Raw genomic sequence first — 18144 nt, 5'->3', positions numbered from 1 at the left:
TTTTTAAAGAAAAAATGTTGTCTAAAACATATTTCTTCTGGGAAAAGACCAATACAAAAGATTTAGAACACTAGATAAAATTTGCCTTTTAACAGAGCTGCTTACCTTTTATTATTCCTCACATTTTTAAGTCCCACTGTGTAATCTTCGTTTAAACACATAGTATATTCAGAGATACCAAAGTGTTCTAATTTAGGAGTCACACACTCAAAGTCATCCATTTTTAGTGCACATTTTGGAGTTTTTAGTACTTTTACTAGTGACTCTTTGGTAGGCGGAGTTAAAATTACGGGCTCTTCCTTATAGTTGTTCATTGACTGTGGAAGGTTTGGTAGAACTTGGGATACCATGTACCGCTCAAGTCCAAAATCTGAAAGTTGTGGACTACGTGGAGACTTCTCAGAAATACAACTGCTTGCTACAGGAGGATCAGAACTGTTCACATCATTGTTGACATCAGGCTCCTGAAAATTTTCACAATTAGACAACTCTGTGTCAGAGTTAATGGCTTCTTGTTCGTGCACTAGGAGGAAAAGTCAGAATATTCTGGTCAAACACCAAAATAGAAAATTTCATGTCTACAAAAGCAACGAAAATAGCTTATCTGAAATTTCCCAAATGAACCAAAGTTCTGCCACCCAGGCTGGAGTACAAAGGTATGATCACAGCTCCCGGCAGCCTCGACCCCCTGGTCTCAAGTGATCGTCCCATCTCAGCCCCTGGGGTAACTGGCTGTGCTACCATGCTCAGCTAATTTTTAATTTGTGTGTGTGTGTGTGTGTGTGTGTGTGTGTAAATGGGGGTCTCATCATGTTGCCCAGGCGGGAGTCAAAATCCTGGGTTCAAGTGACCCTCTTGCCTTGGCCCCTCAAAGTGATGGGATTTCAGGCATGAGCTACCATGCTCAGCTGAAATAATTATTTCAATTGTCCCTTTAATAAAGTTCTGACATGTATCTCTTGTGCACCCATATCCCACTATGATTATATATTAGAGAAAGCAAGTTAAAGTGTTACAAGATGAAAAATTAATATCCACAAATAAAAGTCCAATTTCCTTACATCCTTAATGTGATTTACTAATTTTTCTTAATATTCTTTCTCTTTTTTTTTTCTTTGCTCAGACTTTAGTGATCATCAGAATGTATTTTCTGTTGCTTTTTTTTTTGGACTTCCCAGGCTGGAGTGCAGTGGCACAATCACAGATAGTAAGCAACAATGGGGGAGTGCCCCAGGTTGGGGAGAACAATGAACAATTGTTCTGAGAAAAGGCTAATCAAACAACCTGTAGGCATAACCTTGTTTTTTTTTTTTTGTTTTTTGTTTTTTTTTTGAGTCAGGGTGTCACTCTGTCCCTCAGGCTGGAGTGCAGTGGCAATCTTGGCTCACTGCAGCCTCAACCTCTGAAGCTGGGACTACAGGCACGCATCACCAAGCCCAGCTAAGTTTTCATATTTTTGGTAGAGATGGGGTTTCACCATGTTGCCCAGGCTGGTCTAGAACTCCTGAGCTTAAGTGGTCCGCCCACCTTGGCCTCGCAAAGTGCTGGGATTACACATGTGCGCCACCATGCCCGGCCACAATCTTGTTCTGTACCTAGCCTGCCTCCAGCATGACCCTATAAAACTTCCCTTCAGCCTCTGCCTCTTTGTAGATGGCCCCTTCTCTGCTGTACTGCCCATTGCAACCTTGCAATGTATTTCCATATGTTCTCTAATAAATCTGCCTTTCTCTACCTACAACTGTCTTGGTAAATTCCTTTACACTAGCCCCAAGTAGTCACACCCACAACACTGGGATCACATGATCCTCCTACCTGAGCCTCCCAGGCAGCTAATTAATTTTTTTGTACTTTTTGTAGAAATAGAGTTTCACCATGTTGCCCAGGCTAGTCTTGAACTCCTAGGCTCAAGTGATCTGTTCGCCTGGGCCTCCCAAAGTGTTGGAATTACAGGCATGGGCCACTGTACCTGGCCTGAAACTATATTTTAAAATTGAATGACAGTATGGAATCAACTGTGTTCTAGATTTAACACCAAGTATAATATTATTTTAGATTTATAACTTGCAGATGCCTAAGCTAAAAAGCAAAAGCAAAGACTCTTATACAAAGATAAGTTTTTATCCTAAGTCAGTCTGGAACACCTATATCAAACACCTAGTTGAGAAAAATAATAGGAGAACATTTCAAAGATATACAGTTTCCCAACCACTAATAGGCTGTTACTTTTTTTTTTTTTTTTTTTTTGAGATGGAGTTGTGCTCTGTCACCTAGGCTGGAGTGCAGTAATGGAATCTTGGCTCACCACAACCTCTGCCTCCGGGTTCAAGCGATTCTCCTGTCTGTGCCTCCCAAGTAGCTGGGATTACAGGCATGCACCATCATACCTAGCTAATTTTTGTATTTTTAGTAGTGACAGCATGTATTTTCACCATGCTGGCCAGGATGGTTTCAAACTCCTGATCTCAGGTGATCCGCCCACCTTGGCCTCCCAGTACTTGCTGTGGTTACAGGCCTGAGCCACTGCACCCGGCTGGTTACTTTCTTGTTTGTTTTGTTTTAAAAGTCTTGAGTTTAAATCTCTTAAGCGTTATACTTTGATTTCATAGTTTTTGGTCCTTGGAATAGCTTCTGATTGAGTTGTTTTGGCATTATGCTTTCTGTAAATTTTGAGAAATGGTACAAGAGTTGCCAAAAACCTACTGATGTATTTATTACAGGGCTATCATTTATGTGATTAATAAATCATCATTATCACTATTCCTCAGGGAGATATTATCATCCCCATCTTATAAGTGAGGAAAAAGCAACTTAGAGAAATTACTCAAGGTCACACATTTAATAACTGGTGGCGCGAGTACTTGAATCTGTGGCTCTTTCACACCAAAATCAACTGAATTCTATGAGACCATGTAGGGGGTAGTGGTGGTGTGGGTTGTTTGTATGTAGGTATGTAGGTATGTATTTTACTTATTTATTGAGATAGGGTCTCACTCTTTCATGTGGGCTGGAGTTCAGTGGTGTGATAGTAGCTCACTGCAGCCTTGAACTCCTGGGCTTAAGGTATCCTTTCTGTCTCAGCTTCCAAAATAGCTAGGACTCCAAGTGTACACCACCAGGCCCAGTTAATTTTGTAAAAAAAAAAAACCCAAAAAAACAAAACAAAAAAAAAAACCCAAAAAAACATTTATACAGGCAGAGTCTCACTATGTAGCCCGGGCTGGTCTCAAACTCCTGGCCTCAAGTGATCCTCCTGCCTCAGTGTCTCACAATGCTCAGATAACAGGCATGAGCCACTGTGCCCATCTCACGTGGACTGTTTTACTTACCTGCCACACACATCTTCAATATATATTTGTTCAATTTATTTTATTTAAAATTTTTTTTTATAAGATGGGGTTTCACCATGTTGGTCAGGCTGGTCTTGAACTCCTGACCTCAGGTGATCCACCCACCTCGGCCTCCCAAAGTGCTAGGATTACAGGAGCGAGCCACCGCACCCAGCTTAAACTTTTTTTTAAGACAGAACCTCACTCTGTTGCCCAAGTTAGAGTACAATGGCATGATCTCAGCTCACTGCCTCTGCCTCCTGGGTTCAAGCAGTTCTCCTGCCTCAGCCTCCTGAGTAGCTGGGATTATAGGCATGCACCACCACACCCGGCTAATTTTTGTATTATTAGTAGAGACGGGGTTTCACCATGTTGGTCAGGCTGGTCTCGAACTCCTGACCTCATGATCCGCCCACCTCAGCCTCCCAAAGTGCTGGGATTACAATACAAGCTTTTTTTTTTTTTTTTTTGAGACGGAGTTTCGCTCTCGTTACCCAGGCTGGAGTGCAATGGCGTGATCTCGGCTCACCACAACCTCTGCCTCCTGGGCTCAGGCAATTCTCCTGCCTCAGCCTCCTAAGTAGCTGGGATTACAGGCACGCGCCACCACGCCCAGCTAGTTTTTTGTATTTTTAGTAGAGACGGGGTTTCACTATGTTGACCAAGATGGTCTCGATCTCTCGACCTCGTGATCCACCCGCCTCGGCCTCCCAAAGTGCTGGGATTACAGGCTTGAGCCACCGCGCCCGGCCTTTTTTTTTTTTTTTTTGAGATGGAGTCTTGCTCTGTCACCCAGGCTAGAGTGCAGTGGCACCATCTCAGCTCACTGCAACCTCCACCTTTAGGGTTCAATTGTTTCTCCTGCCTCAGCCTCCAGAGTAGCTGGGACTACAGGTGCGTGCCACCATGCCTGGCTAATTTTTTGTATTTTTTTGGTAGAGACGAGGTTTCACGGTGTTAGCCAGGATGGTCTTGATCTCCTGACCTCGTGATCATCCCGCCTCAGCTTCCCAAAGTGCTGGGATTACAGGTGTGAGCCAACATGCCTGGCCTCACTTGTTCAATTTAATAAAAGAAATGAAGACACTGAGGTTAGTCATTCAGAGGTATGAGCATAGTAACAACTGTTAACAGTTAATCTTGGTTGACTGGCATGCTAGAAACTGCTCTAAGCAAACTTTATCTTATTTAATCCCTATACAATCTCATGAGATAGATATACTAAACATTCCCACTTTACAGAAACTGAGGCACAAGGTTAACTAACTTGACAAAGATACAGCTTGACGATAATGCAGCTATTAAGTGGTGGAATACAGATTTGAACTCAGGCATTTTGGCTCCGAATTCTAAACCACTATGATACACTTCATCAAAATTTTAGAAACAAAAAAAGACTTCATCAAATTTTATAGCCAGTATCTTTCTAAGGGAGAGAACATTGTGAATAAGAAAAATGAAATAACATGCCTTGAAGTCTCTTAGCTTTTATTGGCAGAGCTAAGTAGAAACCACCTATCCTAAGTCATGAAGATTGATCTTGTACTTTTTCATTTAAATAGGCCAAAGAACTTTCACCTAGCATTGTGCTAGTTTTCATTTTGCATTTTGGAAGACAGAGCAAGGACTGTCTTTACACTACATCCCTGATTAGCACTGCACCCAGCACACCACACAGTGAGAGCTGAACAAACATTTATCAAATAAGCATCAGATAACAACAGAGCTAGAGCTAAAAACCATGGCCAAGCTTACTGTTTTTAGTTAATCGTGCAGCCTCGTTTCTTCAATACTAAAACAAATGCTATAAAATGAAGTTATTCAAACCTGAATTTTTCTTGACACGTGGACTATATCCATACTTCTGGAAATACTCCCTTATTTTCATAATATCCACTGAATTTTTTTCCATTAGTATTTTTGTTGCCTTCATGAAATCAATGCTTTCTTGACTTTCCAATCTTGCTTCATCAAGAAGAATATTAACATCATCCTTTTATGAATAAACAAAGTATATTATAATTTCTGTAACTTCTGACTAAATCTATTTAGGATAAAAAAATTACTTGCCACAGAAAAATGATAATATTGTAGGACTGATACCTTTAGAGTCTGAACTTCTGAATGAAGGTCATATAAAATTCTCAATGGATAATCTTCAAAGTCTTCAATAGCAATATTGAAAGAAAAAAGTCCAACAAATGTAAGGAAAAGGAGGAAGAAAAAGAACACTTAGTATACAATCATGTACCTTATAATGACATTTTGGTCAATGGCAAATCACAAATATGATCGTGGTACCATAAGATAATACCATATTTTTTACTTTACTTTTTGTATGTTCAGATACTTACCATAAGCTTATAGCATTCAGTACAGTCGCATGCTATACAGGTTTGTAGCCTAGGAGCAATAGGCTATACCATATAGCCTAGGTATGCAGTAGGTCATATAATCTACATTGGTGTTACATAGCTCTATGATGTTCGCACAATAACAAAATTGCCTAACGTTGCTCAGAACACATCCCAATTAAGTAACATGACTGTATAACATATATACTGAAAGCATACAAATCCTAGCTTAATGAACTTTATAAAATGATCATACCTGCATAACCAACCGGCCCTCAGCTAAAGAAATAGAGCCTAATTTGAACTCTAGAAGCCCTCTTAGAGTCTCTCCCTTCCCACTAAGGGTAACTCTTATCCTGATTTTTCTTTCTTTTTTTTTTTTTTTTTGAGATGGAGTTTCACTCTTGTTGCCCAAACTGGAATACAATGGCGTAATCTCTGCCCACTGCAACCTCCGCCTACCGGGTTCGGGCGATTCTCCTGCCTCAGCTTCCCAACTAGCTGGGACTACCCCACCACTAGGCCTGGCTAATTTTTGCATTTTTAGCAGAGACAGGGTTTCACCATATTGGCCAGGCTGGTCTCAAACTCCTGACCTCATGATCCACCCACCTTTGCCTCCCAAAGTGCTGTGAGTAGAGGCGTGAGCTAGTGCAACCAGCCACTTTACCTTGATTTTTAACACCATGAAGTAGTTTTGCCACTTGGGAACGTGATTTAATGGACTCATGCTATAATATGTATTCTTTTGTGATTGGCTTCTTACACTCAGCTCTGTTTGTTACAGTCTTCCAAGTTCATACATAATCTAATCCATCCGCGTTCATTACTGTATAGTATTTCCACTGCATGATACCAAATTTATTTATCTATTCTATTGTTGAAACACGTTGGATTGTGCCTAGTTTGGAACTATTATGAATACTCTTGCTTTGAACTTTCTAGAGCATGTCTTTGGTACCAATGTATTCATGTTTCTGTATGTTAGAGACCTAGAAAAAGTGCTGGATTATATGTTACATATACGTTCAACTCCAGTAAATACTGCTAGTTTTCCAACATGACTGTTACAGTTTGCATTCTAACTGGCAGTGCATAAAAAGTGCAATTGTTCCACATTTTTGCAAACACTTGGTAATTTTCTCTTTTTCATTTTAGCTACGCTGGTGGGTATGCAACTGTACTGTATTGGAATTTAATTTGCATTTCCTTGATGACTAATGAAACTGATATATTTTCACATTCCTAATGGCCATCTGAAGATAACTTTTTTTTTTTTTTTCTGAAATGGAGTCTCACTCTGTTGCCCGGGCTGGAGTGCAGTGGCATGATCTTGGCTCACTGTAACCTTTGTCTCCAGGGTTCAAGCGATTCTCCTGCATCAGCCTCCAAGTAGCTGAGATTACAGGCACCACCTACTACATCCAGCTAATTTTTTTTTTTTTGTATTTTTAGTAGATACGAGGTTTCACCATGTTGCCCAGGCTGGTCTTGAACTCCTGACCTCAGGTGATCCACCTGCCCTGGCCTCCCAAAGTGCTTGGGATTACAGGTGTGAATCGTTTAATTTTAATGCAGTCCTACTTATCCATTTCTTTCCCTTATGACAAGCACTTTTTGGTTTCTATTTTTTAAACCTTTGCCAATGACAAGATATACATCTCTCTCATATTTTCTTCTAAAGCTTTATGGTTTTAACTTTTGCATTTAGAACTATACCTATCTGGAATTTATTTCCGTATATGGCATGTGGTAAGAATCAAGATCCACTCTTATGTTCTGTATGGATATTCAACTGACCTGGCACAACTTACCGAAAGGCATCGTTTACCCACTGTATGTCACCTTTGTTATTAATCAGTTAGTGTTACATATGATGTAAAAGTAGGTTTTTTTTGTTTAATTTTTTTTGACACGGTCTCACTCTGCCACCCAGGCTAGAGTACAGTGGTGCAATCACAGCTCACTGCAGCCTTGACTTTCTGGACTCAAGCAATCCTACCATCTCAGACTCCCAAGTAGCTGGGGACTACAGGCATACAACCACCACACCCAGCTAATTTAAAAGTAGTGGAGTTATTTTTTGTTTCTTTTTGAAACAGAGTGTCACTCTGTAGGCCAGGATGGAATGCAGAGATCTCAGCTCACTGCAACCACAGCCTCCCAGGTTCAAGTGATTCTCCTGCCTCAGCACCCCCACCCCCAGTAGCTGGGATTACAGGTGTGCACCACCACATCCAGCAAATTTTGGAAATGAGATTTCGCCATGTTGGCGAGGCTGGTCTCAAACTTCTGGCCTTAAGGGATCTGCCCACCTCAGCCCAGAAAAGTGCTGGGATTACAGGCGTGAGCCACCACACCTGGCCTAAAGGTAGTTTTTTAAAAGGGTTATATGTCTCTTTTCTAAAACACATCTCCTTTGAAGATCTCCTTCTCCTTCCACCGGTTAAATCTGACCACTTTTTATTAGGGAAATGCAAATCAAAACTACGATGAGATTCCACTCCATACCTACTAGAAGAACTGCATCAAAAAAGACAGATAATAATAGATGTTGGTGAGGACAGGGAGAAACTGCAACCCTTATTCACTGTCAGTGCAAATGTAAAACAGTGCAGACACTCTGGAAAACAATTTGGCCAGTCCTCAAAAAGTTAAACCATATGACCCAGCAACTCCACCTCTAGTACATGCCCAAGAGAATTAAAAACACATTCACACACAAACTTACACACAGATATTTTCAGCAGCATTATTCATAATAGCCAAAAAGTAGAAACAGCTCAAAATGTCGATCAGCTAGTGAATAACAAAAACATACAATAGAATATACTCAGCAATAGAACGTTATAACATGGAGGAACATCGAAACATTACACTAAGTGAAATAAGTTAATCACAAGACTACAAATTCTACAATTCCACTTATATGACATGTCCAGAATAGGCAAATCTATAGAGTTAGAAAGTAGAGGCCAAGCACGGTGGCTCACGTGTGTAACCCAGCACTTTGGGAGGCCGAGGCGGGTGGATCACGAGGTCAAGAGATCGAGACCATCCTGGTCAACATGGTGAAACCCCATCTGTACTAAAAATACAAAACATTAGCTGGGCGTGGTGGTGCATGTCTGTAATCCCAGCTATTTGGGAGGCTGAGGCAAGATAATCGCTTGAACCCGTGAGGCGGAGGTTGCAGTGAGCCAAGATTGCACCATTGCACTCCAGGCTGGGCAACAAGAGCAAAACTCCACCTCAAAAAAAAAGCGAATGGTGAATTTTGCTTTATTTATATACATGTATTTTTTTAACCCCCAGCACTGTTGGGTACTAGTGTTTACGTCGGTAATACGGTTTAGTGGAAAAAACAGACTTTACTGCAACTGTGGACCACTTGGGTGAGAAAAAATGTCACTCTATGAGTAAAGTATCGTGTAAAGAACAACGTCAAGTGGCTGGATTCTAAGGGAAGTTGTTTAGGTTTACATGGTATTTTATTGACAAGCACACATATTGTATGTGACGAAAGCGTATCACGTATAAATTAGTATATGTATTATGCACTCGATCCGTCAGCCTAGGTTCCTAATTCTTTTTTTTTTTTTTTTTTTTTTGAGACGGAGTTTCGCTCTCGTTACCCAGGCTGGAGTGCAATGGCGCGATCTCGGCTCACCGCAACCTCCGCCTCCTGGGTTCAGGCAATTCTCCTGCCTCAGCCTCCTGAGTAGCTGGGATTACAGGCACGCGCCACCATGCCCAGCTGATTTTTTGTATTTTTAGTAGAGACGGGGTTTCACCATGCTGACCAGGATGGTCTCGATCTCTTGACCTCGTGATCCACCCGCCTCAGCCTCCCAAAGTGCTGGGATTACAGGCTTGAGCCACCGCACCCGGCAGGGTTCCTAATTCTTAAGTGCTGCTGTCTCTCTTCACAACATAGTAGTGCTACTTTCATCGCAGGAGACCCCTGAGGTTGGACACGGGACGAAAACCAACAAGAGATCCTAGGAGCAAACCGTAGGCAGGCCCGGGAGCTACGCTAACGCCAGACGCCGAGCGCTGAAACGCGCAGCAGCCGCCCCACGCCTCGGTGGCGGCCGTCCACGCCGTTAGTGTCAGTCGGTTTCCGCGGGGCACACCCTCCGCACTTGCCACGCCCCTCCTCCCGCGGCGCACCCCACGCACCGACCCCGTGCCGTCCGCCGCACTCACCGCTTTCCTCTCCGTCCAGCGCTCGCTGTAGCCGGGCCGTCTCGTAGTCCAGCGTGCTGGCCAGAGACCGCAGCTTCCCGCAGAAGTTCCGGATCGGGTCCATGATGAGCTCAGCGGGGAAGGACTCCAGACGTGCGCGGACGCCGCCGCTGACCTCACAGCCTCCCGCCACCAGTTTGAATGTCTCGGCGCCGGACGCGTCCCCGGTTCTGCGCAGGCGCAGTCCTCTCTCGCGAGAGCTGAAGTCTCGTCTAGTTAGGAGAAGACCGCGCGAGACGGGTGCGCTTCCGGCACTGCCGGCGGCCGCGGACAGGCGGGCTTGCGACCTACCCGGCTGGTGAGTCTCCGCGCTCATTCGGTGCCCTGGCACGCTCCTTCGTCCCCTGCCGGCCTCAGCTGCAGGGGAGGCGGTGCGGGAACTCCGTAGGCGTGAGGCGGAGCGCGCGCCCGCTGCCCTGTCCTGCCCCGGCCTCGCAGTTTGCGTCGGTAAAGCCCGTCTGTCTCCTCCGCAGGCGCCATGTTCCTGACCGCGCTTCTCTGCCACAGCCGCATTCCCGGCCGTCAGTGGATCGGGAAGCACCGGCGGCCACGGTTCGTGTCGTCGCGCGCCAAGGAGAACATGATCCGCCGCCTGGAGATCGAAGCGGAGAACCACTACTGGCTGAGCATGCCCTGCATGACCCGGGAGCAGGAGCGCGGCCACGCCGCGGTGCGCAGGAAGGAGGCCTTCGAGGCCATAAAGGCCGCCGCCACTTCCAAGTTCCCCCCACATAGATTCATTGTGGACCAGCTCGACCATCTCAACGTCACCAAGAAATGGTCCTAACTCGGAGCCGGCACCCTTGGATTTTACGGATCACGGGGCCGCCCATCCTGACCTGTTCCTGGAACTGAAAAACTGTAGCTGCTGTGAAAATGTGAGCCTTTGGACCAGTCTTTCTTAAAACAAACAAACATGAGGAGTCTGCATGTGAACTATCTGGGGCTCTAAGATTAAACTTAGAGTATCTTGGAAGTCTCATCGCTGTCCTGTCGTTTCTTTAGACTGATAGGACAATAGGGATTTCCGCAGTCACAGATGATGTTTTGAATGAGCTGCAATAAAGCCACAGAGTATGATGTGAGGTCTTTGCTTAGGTATGAGATACTTCAGGGGGGCTTTACCATGCAACATTCGTTTGCTTACCTCCTGTCAAGAATCGCCCAAAAGTAAAAGGAAACAGGAGTTTTTTAGTTAAACATACTCCTAAAAACAACATTCTCTTCTGGGATTTTACTACTAAAAGTGGACATAGGAATGAAGTAAAAGAGGCCAGGTGTGGTGGCTCATACCTGTAATCCCAGCACTTGGGCGGATCACTTGAGGTCAGGAGTTCAAGACCAGACTGGTCAACATGGTAAAACCCTGTCTCTGCTAATACAAAAAAAAATTAGCTGGGCATGGTGGTGCAGGCTTGTAATCCCAGCTACTTGGGAGGCTGAGGTGGGAGGATTGCCTGAACCCCAGAGGCCGAGGTTGCAGTGAGGCGGAGGTTGCAGTGAGCTGAGATCATGCCACTGCATTCCAGCCTGAGAGACTCCATCTCAAGAAAAATTAGACAAGGTAAAAGATATTTATCAGAACTGTTACAGGATGTATTTTTTTTTTATTGTACTTTAGGTTCTGGGGTACATGTGCAGATCATGCAGGATTGTTGCTTAGGTGCATACGTGGCAAGGTGATTTGCTCCCTCCATTACCCCCACCCCGTCACCTATATCTGGCATTTTTCCCCACATTATACCTCCCCCACTGTCCCTCCCGTGGCCTCTACAGGATGTATTTTTTAGATTTTTGGAAGGGTGCTGTGGTGCCTGCATGTAGTCCCAGATATTCTAGAAGATTGCTTGAGTCCAGCTTGGGCAGCATAGCTAGCCCCTGCTTCTGAAATAATAATAATATGGCTGGGTGGGGTGGCTCACGCCTGTAATCCCAGCACTTTGGGAGGCCAGGAGTTAAGACCCACCCAGCCAACATGGTAAAACCCCTTCTCTACTAAAAAATACAAAATTAGCTGGGTGTGGTGGCAGGTGCCTGTAATCCTTGCTACTCAGGAGGGTGAGGCAGGAGAATCGCTTGAACCCAGGAGGTGGAGGCTGCAGTGAGCTGAGATTGCACCACTGCACTCCAGCCTGGCGACAGAGCAAGACTCCGTCTCAAGAAAAAAACAAAAATTTGTAACAAACATCTTCACTTCAAAGTACCTAGGACTAGATATTAAAATATGGACCTGGCCGGGCGCGGTGGCTCAAGCTTGTAATCCCAGCACTTTGGGAGGCCGAGGCGGGTGGATCACGAGGTCGAGAGATCGAGACCATCCTGGTCAACATGGCGAAACCCCGTCTCTACTAAAAATACAAAAAATTAGCTGGGCATGGTGGCACGTGCCTGTAATCCCAGCTACTCAGGAGGCTGAGGCAGGAGAATTGCCTGAACCCGGGAGGGGGAGGTTGCGGTGAGCCAAGATCGTGCCATTGCACTCCAGCCTGGGTAACAAGAGCGAAACTCCGTCTCAAAAAAAAAAAAAAGAAAATATGGACCTAAAATATCCACTCTACACACAGCTGTTTGTAGAGTAAGTGCACATTGGGGATAATGGCCATATATGAATATGGACATTTTGGTTCATAACTCTTCTTTTCCCCAGTTTATTCAATGGCCAAAGTACAGGTATGTTACACTACAGAGGTGGATTAGGAATTTCATTTCTAGAAGCAATGTTTGGGGCTGGGCATGGTGGTTCACACCTGTAATTCCAGCACTTTGGAAGGCCAAGGTGGGAGGATTGCTTGAGCTCAGGACTTCAAGACCAGCCTGGGCAACAACGTGAGACCCCGACTCTACAGAAAGAAAAAAAAAAAAAAATGCTGGGCATGGTTGTGTGCATCTGTGGTCCTAGCTACACAGAAAGCTGAAGTGGGAGGACTGCTTGAGCCCAGGAGGTTGAGATTGCAGTGAGCCATGTTCTCCAGCCTGGGCACCAGAATGAGACCTCTTTCAAAAAAATAAAAAAAGCGACAGCGCGCGGTGGCTCACGCCTGTAATCCCAGCACTTTCGGAGGCCGAGGCGGTTGAATCACAAGGTCAAGAGATCAAGACCATCCTGGTCAACATGGTGAAACCCCGTCTCTACTAAAAATACAAAAATTAGCTGGGCATGGTGGCACGTGCCTGTAATCCCAGCTACTCAGGAGGCTGAGGCAGGAGAATTGCCTGAGCCCAGGAGGCGGAGGTTGCGGTGAGCCAAGATCGCGCCATTGCACTCCAGCCTGGGTAACAAGAGCGAAACTCCATCTCAATGAATAAATAATTAATTTAAAAATTAAAATAAAAAATTTAAGAAGCAGTGTTTATTGGGTAAACATGGACATAAAGATGGCAACAGTAGCAGCAGACACGGGGGACTGTTGCTAGCGGAAGGGTTAACTATCAGGTACTATGCTCACTACCTGGGCAATGGATTCAACGACCCCAAACCCCCCCACCGTGCAATGTACCTATGCAATGAATCTGCACGTTCATCTGCAATCTAAAATACAAGTTAACGCTATAAAAATAAAATACATACATAAATTTTTAAAAAGCTGGGCATGGTGGCTCACACTGTAATCCCACCACTTTGGGAGGCCGAGGTGGGTGGATCACCTGAGGTCAGAAGTTTGAGACCAGCCTGACCAATACGGTGAAACCTCGTCTCTATTAAAAAAAAAAAAAGGTGAAGGCTGGGCACAGTGGCTCATGCCTGTAATCCCAGCACTTTGGGAGGCTAACACGGGCAGATCACTTGAGCCCAGGAGTTCAAGATCAGCCTGGGCAATCTGGTGAAATTCCATCTCTGCCAGAAAAATACAAAAATTAGCCACTCTCGTAGCCTGTTCTCAAGTAAGTTGAAATTATTTATTATTTGTTTTTGAGACAGAGTCTTGCTCTGTTGCTAGGCTAGAATACAATGGTGCAATCTCAGCTCACTGCAACCTCTGCCTCCTGGGTTCAAGCGATTCTCCTGCCTCAGCCTTCCGGGTAGCTGGGACTACAGGCGTGTGCCACCACACCCAGCTAATTTTTGTGTTTATATAAAAAAATTTTAAAAAGCAATGCTTAAAAGATTTTCTGGCCAGGCTCAGTGGCTCATGCCTGTAATCCCAGCACTTTGGGACGCTGAGGCAGGTGGATCACCTGAGGTTAGGAGCTCGAGACCAGCCTGGCCAACATAGTGAAACCCTGTCTCTAGTTAAAAAAAAAAAAAAAAAATTCTGACTGGATGTGGTGGCTCATGCCTGTAATCCCAGCACTTTGGGAGGCCAAAGCAGGTGGATCACCTGAGGTCAAGAGTTTGACTGACACCAGCCTGGCCAACATGGCAAAACCCTGACTCTAGCAAAATACAAAAATGAGCTGGGTGTGGTGGTGGACACCTGTAATTCCAGCTACTTGGGAGGCTGAGGCAGGAGAATCACTTGAACCTGGGAGATGAAGGTGGCAGTGAGCTGAGATCACACCAGTGCACTCCAGCCTAGGTGACAAGAGCACAACTGTCTCAAAAAAACAAAACAAAGACTTTCTTCTGAATTTAACCAAGTGTCCTAAAATGTATTTACTAACTCAGTATTTGTCATATGAAATTAGAACACATAGTTTTTTTTTTTTTTTTTTTTTTTTTGAGACGGAGTTTCGCTCTTGTTACCCAGGCTGGAGTGCAATGGCGCGATCTCGGCTCACCGCAACCTCCGCCTCCTGGGTTCAGGCAATTCTCCTGCCTCAGCCTCCTGAGTAGCTGGGATTACAGGCACGCACCACCATGCCCAGCTATTTTTTTTGTATTTTTAGTAGAGACGGGGTTTCACCATGTTGACCAAGATGGTCTCGATCTCTTGACCTTGTGATCCACCCGCCTCGGCCTCCCAAAATGCTGGGATTACAGGCTTGAGCCACCGCGCCCGGCCAGAACACATAGTTTTTTTTTTTTTTTTTTGAGACGGAGTTTCGCTCTTGTTACCCAGGCTGGAGTGCAATGGCGCGATCTCGGCTCACCGCAACCTCCGCCTCCTGGGTTTAAGCAATTCTCCTGCCTCAGCCTCCTGAGTAGCTGGGGTTACAGGCATGAGCCACCATGCCCAGCTAATGTTTTGTATTTTTAGTAGCGACGGGGTTTCACCATGTTGACCAGGATGGTCTCGATCTCTTGACCTCGTGATCCACCCGCCTCGGCCTCCCAAAGTGCTGGGATTACAGGCTTGAGCCACCGCGCCTGGCCCAGAACACATAGTTTTATATATCCTATGTATGCAGCACATTAAATGTCATATGAAATTAGAATATATATATCAACATTAAATAAATGTGCATAATTCCCTTTTCTCTTTAAATGAAAGTTGCCAGGAAAAAAAAAAGAAAAAAAAATTCCCTTCTCTCTCCAACTACTCAGGGAAAAGTACAGATAAATGTATTTTTCAGTGGTTTAACATTCTCCCATCTAAGTACTAACCAGGCATGACCCTGCTTAGCTTCTGGGCATGTTTAGGGTGGTAGGGCTGTAGATAATTTAGCATTTCTATTAGGGAAACAATCTTTTTTTTTTTTTTTTTTTTTTGGAAACCTCACTCTGTTGCCCAGGCTGGAGTGCAGTGGCACGATCTTGGCTCACTGCAACTTCTTCCTACCAGGTTCAAGTGATTCTTCTGCCTCAGCCTCCCAAGTAGCTGGGAATACAGGCGCCCGCCACCACGCCCTGCTAATTTTTGTATTTTTAGTAGAGATGGGGTTTCACCATATTGGCCAGGCTGTTCTCAAGCTCTTGACCTTGTGAGCTGCCCACCTTGGCCTCCCAAAGTGCTGGGATTACAGGCGTGAGCCACCACACCTGGCCAGGGAGACAAGTTTTCTAAGGCAACCCTCCATACCCATGGGTTCTGCATCTGCCTATTCAGCCAACCATGGCTCAAAAATGCTCAGGGAACCCCCCACCCAAATAACAGTATAATAAAAAACACAAATAAAAATACGATATAACTTCTATATGTATTAATATCATTTGCACTATATTATTAGGTATTATAAGTCATCTAGAGGTGACTTAAAGTATATGGGCGGATATGCATAGGTCACACGTAAATACTAGGCCACTTTATTTCTTCACAGGATCTTGGCTCCATTACCCAGGCTGGAGTGTAGTAGTTACATCACTGCTCACTGCAGCCTCAGCCACCCAGGTTCAATTTATTCTCCCATCTCAGTCTCCTGAATGGTTGGGACTACAGGCGTCCACCACCCCACATGGCTAATTTTTTTTTTTTTTTTTTTTTTTTTTTGTAGAGGCAGGGTTTTGCCATGTTTCCCAGGCTTATCTTGAACTCCTGAGCTCAAGTGGTTCACCTGTTTCGGCCTCCAAAAGTGTTAGGTTTACAGGTATGACCCACTGTGCCTGATACTAGGCCATTTTATATCAGGGACTTGAGCATCTGTGGATTTTGTTATCTGTGGGAGGTCCTGGACCAATCAATCCCCACAGATATCAAAATCCAAGGATACCCAAGCAGACCTCAGTATCCCCATGGATACCAAGAGATGACTCTACTGAAAATATTGACTACTTCGCATCTATTTTTAACATGTGGTGGGCATATCTAAACATGTAGAAAAGCTAAATACAGGTATAAGTTTATAATTATATCCACAGGAGTGCTGAGTAATAGCACCTATGTGAAACAATGGTTCTAAATGCACGTTCTGGTGGGAACCTTTTCCCTCCTACACTGCCTTCTGCACTTCCTTCAACTCGTGAAAGATCGAGGGCATGAGTCCAAGAAATGCTGTAAAAGTTGCATTCCCTTAAGTGATTTCCAGAAGGCAGTGTTCCTTTCCAGTGAATTTTAACAAAAGAGTTAGAAAATAAAGTTTTTAGGCCGGGCGCGGTGGCTCACGCCTGTAATCCCAGCACTTTGGGAGGCTGAGGCGGGTGGATCACAAGGTCAAGAGATCAAGACCATCCTGGTCAACATGGTGAAACCCCGTCTCTACTGAAAATACAAAAAATTAGCTGGGCATGGTGGTGCGTGCCTGTAATCCCAGCTACTCAGGAGGCTGAGGCAGGAGAATTGCCTGAAACCAGGAGGCGGAGGTTGTGGTGAGCAGAGATCGCACCATTGCACTCCAGCCTGGGTAACAAGAGCGAAACTCCGTCTCAAAAAAAAAAAAAGAAAATAAAGTTTTTCTCATTTTACTTTTAGCATCGTTGACAACTTCTCCACATCTAGAAAGGCCACACGTTGCAAAGAATTCAAGTTTATTTCAGAAGGTTGCAGTAAAAGCTTATAGCAGCTGGTCCATATTATACACAACATAGTTGGTAAATCTTTCAAAATAGAGGGTTGTCACTTCTGATGGCCAAATGAGACAAACCATAAGCCATCATTTCTCACTCCTCTACCAAGAACACCCAGAGGCTGTTGTGGTCTTGGTTTCTCTCACTGGCCACCCAGCTGCCTTCTTGCCATTTCAGTGGATGGGGTCCCCGGGTCCCCATCCACCCCCAATGCCTGTGTCCCACATGGGGCCATTGCCTGCAAAGGTGGGGTGACTGTGGCTCTATTTCCACCATTCACCCATCCCCTTAAGTAGGTGGAATATTATATGCAGAATGTAAATTTCTGCGATTTTTTTTTTTTTTTTTTGAGACGGAGTCTTACTCTGTCGCCCTGGCTGGAGTGCAATCGCGGGATCTTGGCTCACAGCAACCTCTGCCTCCTGGGTTCAAGTGGTTCTACTGCCTCTGGCTCCCAAGTAGCTGGGATACAGGCGCTCATCACCACACCAAGATAATTTTTGTATTTTCAGTAGAGACGGGGTTTCACCATGCTGGCCAGGCTGGTCTCGAACTTTTTTTTTTGAGACGGAGTTTCGCTCGTTACCCAGGCTGGAGTGCAATGGCGCGATCTCGGCTCACTGCAACCTCCGCCTCCTGGGTTCAGGAAATTCTCCTGCCTCAGCCTCCTGAGTAGCGGGATTACAGGCACGTGCCACCAGGCCCAGCTAATTTTTTGTATTTTTTAGTAGAGACGGGGTTTTACCATGTTGACCAGGTTGGTCTCGATCTCTTGACCTCGTGATCCACCCGCCTCGGCCTCCCGGTGCTGGGATTACAGGCTTGAGCCTCCGCGCCCGGCCGGTCTTGAACTCTTGATGCCTACCTTGGCTTCCCAAAATGCTGGGATTAC

The 18144-nt window shown here is 45.0% G+C and overlaps 2 protein-coding genes across 4 annotated transcripts in view; one reads left to right on the top strand and one right to left on the bottom strand.

Moving 5' to 3' along the window:
- The window catches only part of SKA3 (spindle and kinetochore associated complex subunit 3), a 30013-nt gene extending 19608 nt beyond the window's left edge, over positions 1 to 10405 (bottom strand). Inside the window, exons 1-4 of one of the 3 annotated variants that reach the window (XM_074387932.1) lie at positions 9893 to 10405; positions 5433 to 5494; positions 5157 to 5322; positions 106 to 523 (exon numbers count right to left, since the gene is read on the bottom strand). In XM_074387932.1, the coding sequence (XP_074244033.1) occupies positions 106 to 523; positions 5157 to 5322; positions 5433 to 5494; positions 9893 to 10247 (1001 nt within the window). In that variant the 5' untranslated portion in view covers positions 10248 to 10405. The remainder of the gene's footprint in view (positions 1 to 105; positions 524 to 5156; positions 5323 to 5432; positions 5495 to 9892) is intronic. The other 2 variants (XM_074387933.1, XM_039473374.2) reach the window with 2 other exon arrangements.
- Positions 10406 to 10409: 4 nt separating this feature from the next.
- Positions 10410 to 10913, top strand: MRPL57 (mitochondrial ribosomal protein L57). Its single transcript, XM_010336187.3, has one exon. It carries the CDS (start codon positions 10410 to 10412, stop codon positions 10716 to 10718), a length of 309 nt encoding a protein of 102 aa, XP_010334489.1. The 3' UTR covers positions 10719 to 10913.
- Positions 10914 to 18144: the final 7231 nt, after the last annotated feature.

The sequence above is a fragment of the Saimiri boliviensis genome, chromosome 16 (genome assembly GCF_048565385.1).
Source record: "Saimiri boliviensis isolate mSaiBol1 chromosome 16, mSaiBol1.pri, whole genome shotgun sequence".
In the NCBI taxonomy this organism is placed as follows: domain Eukaryota; kingdom Metazoa; phylum Chordata; class Mammalia; order Primates; family Cebidae; genus Saimiri; species Saimiri boliviensis.
This window is presented reverse-complemented; position numbering and strand designations above follow the sequence as displayed.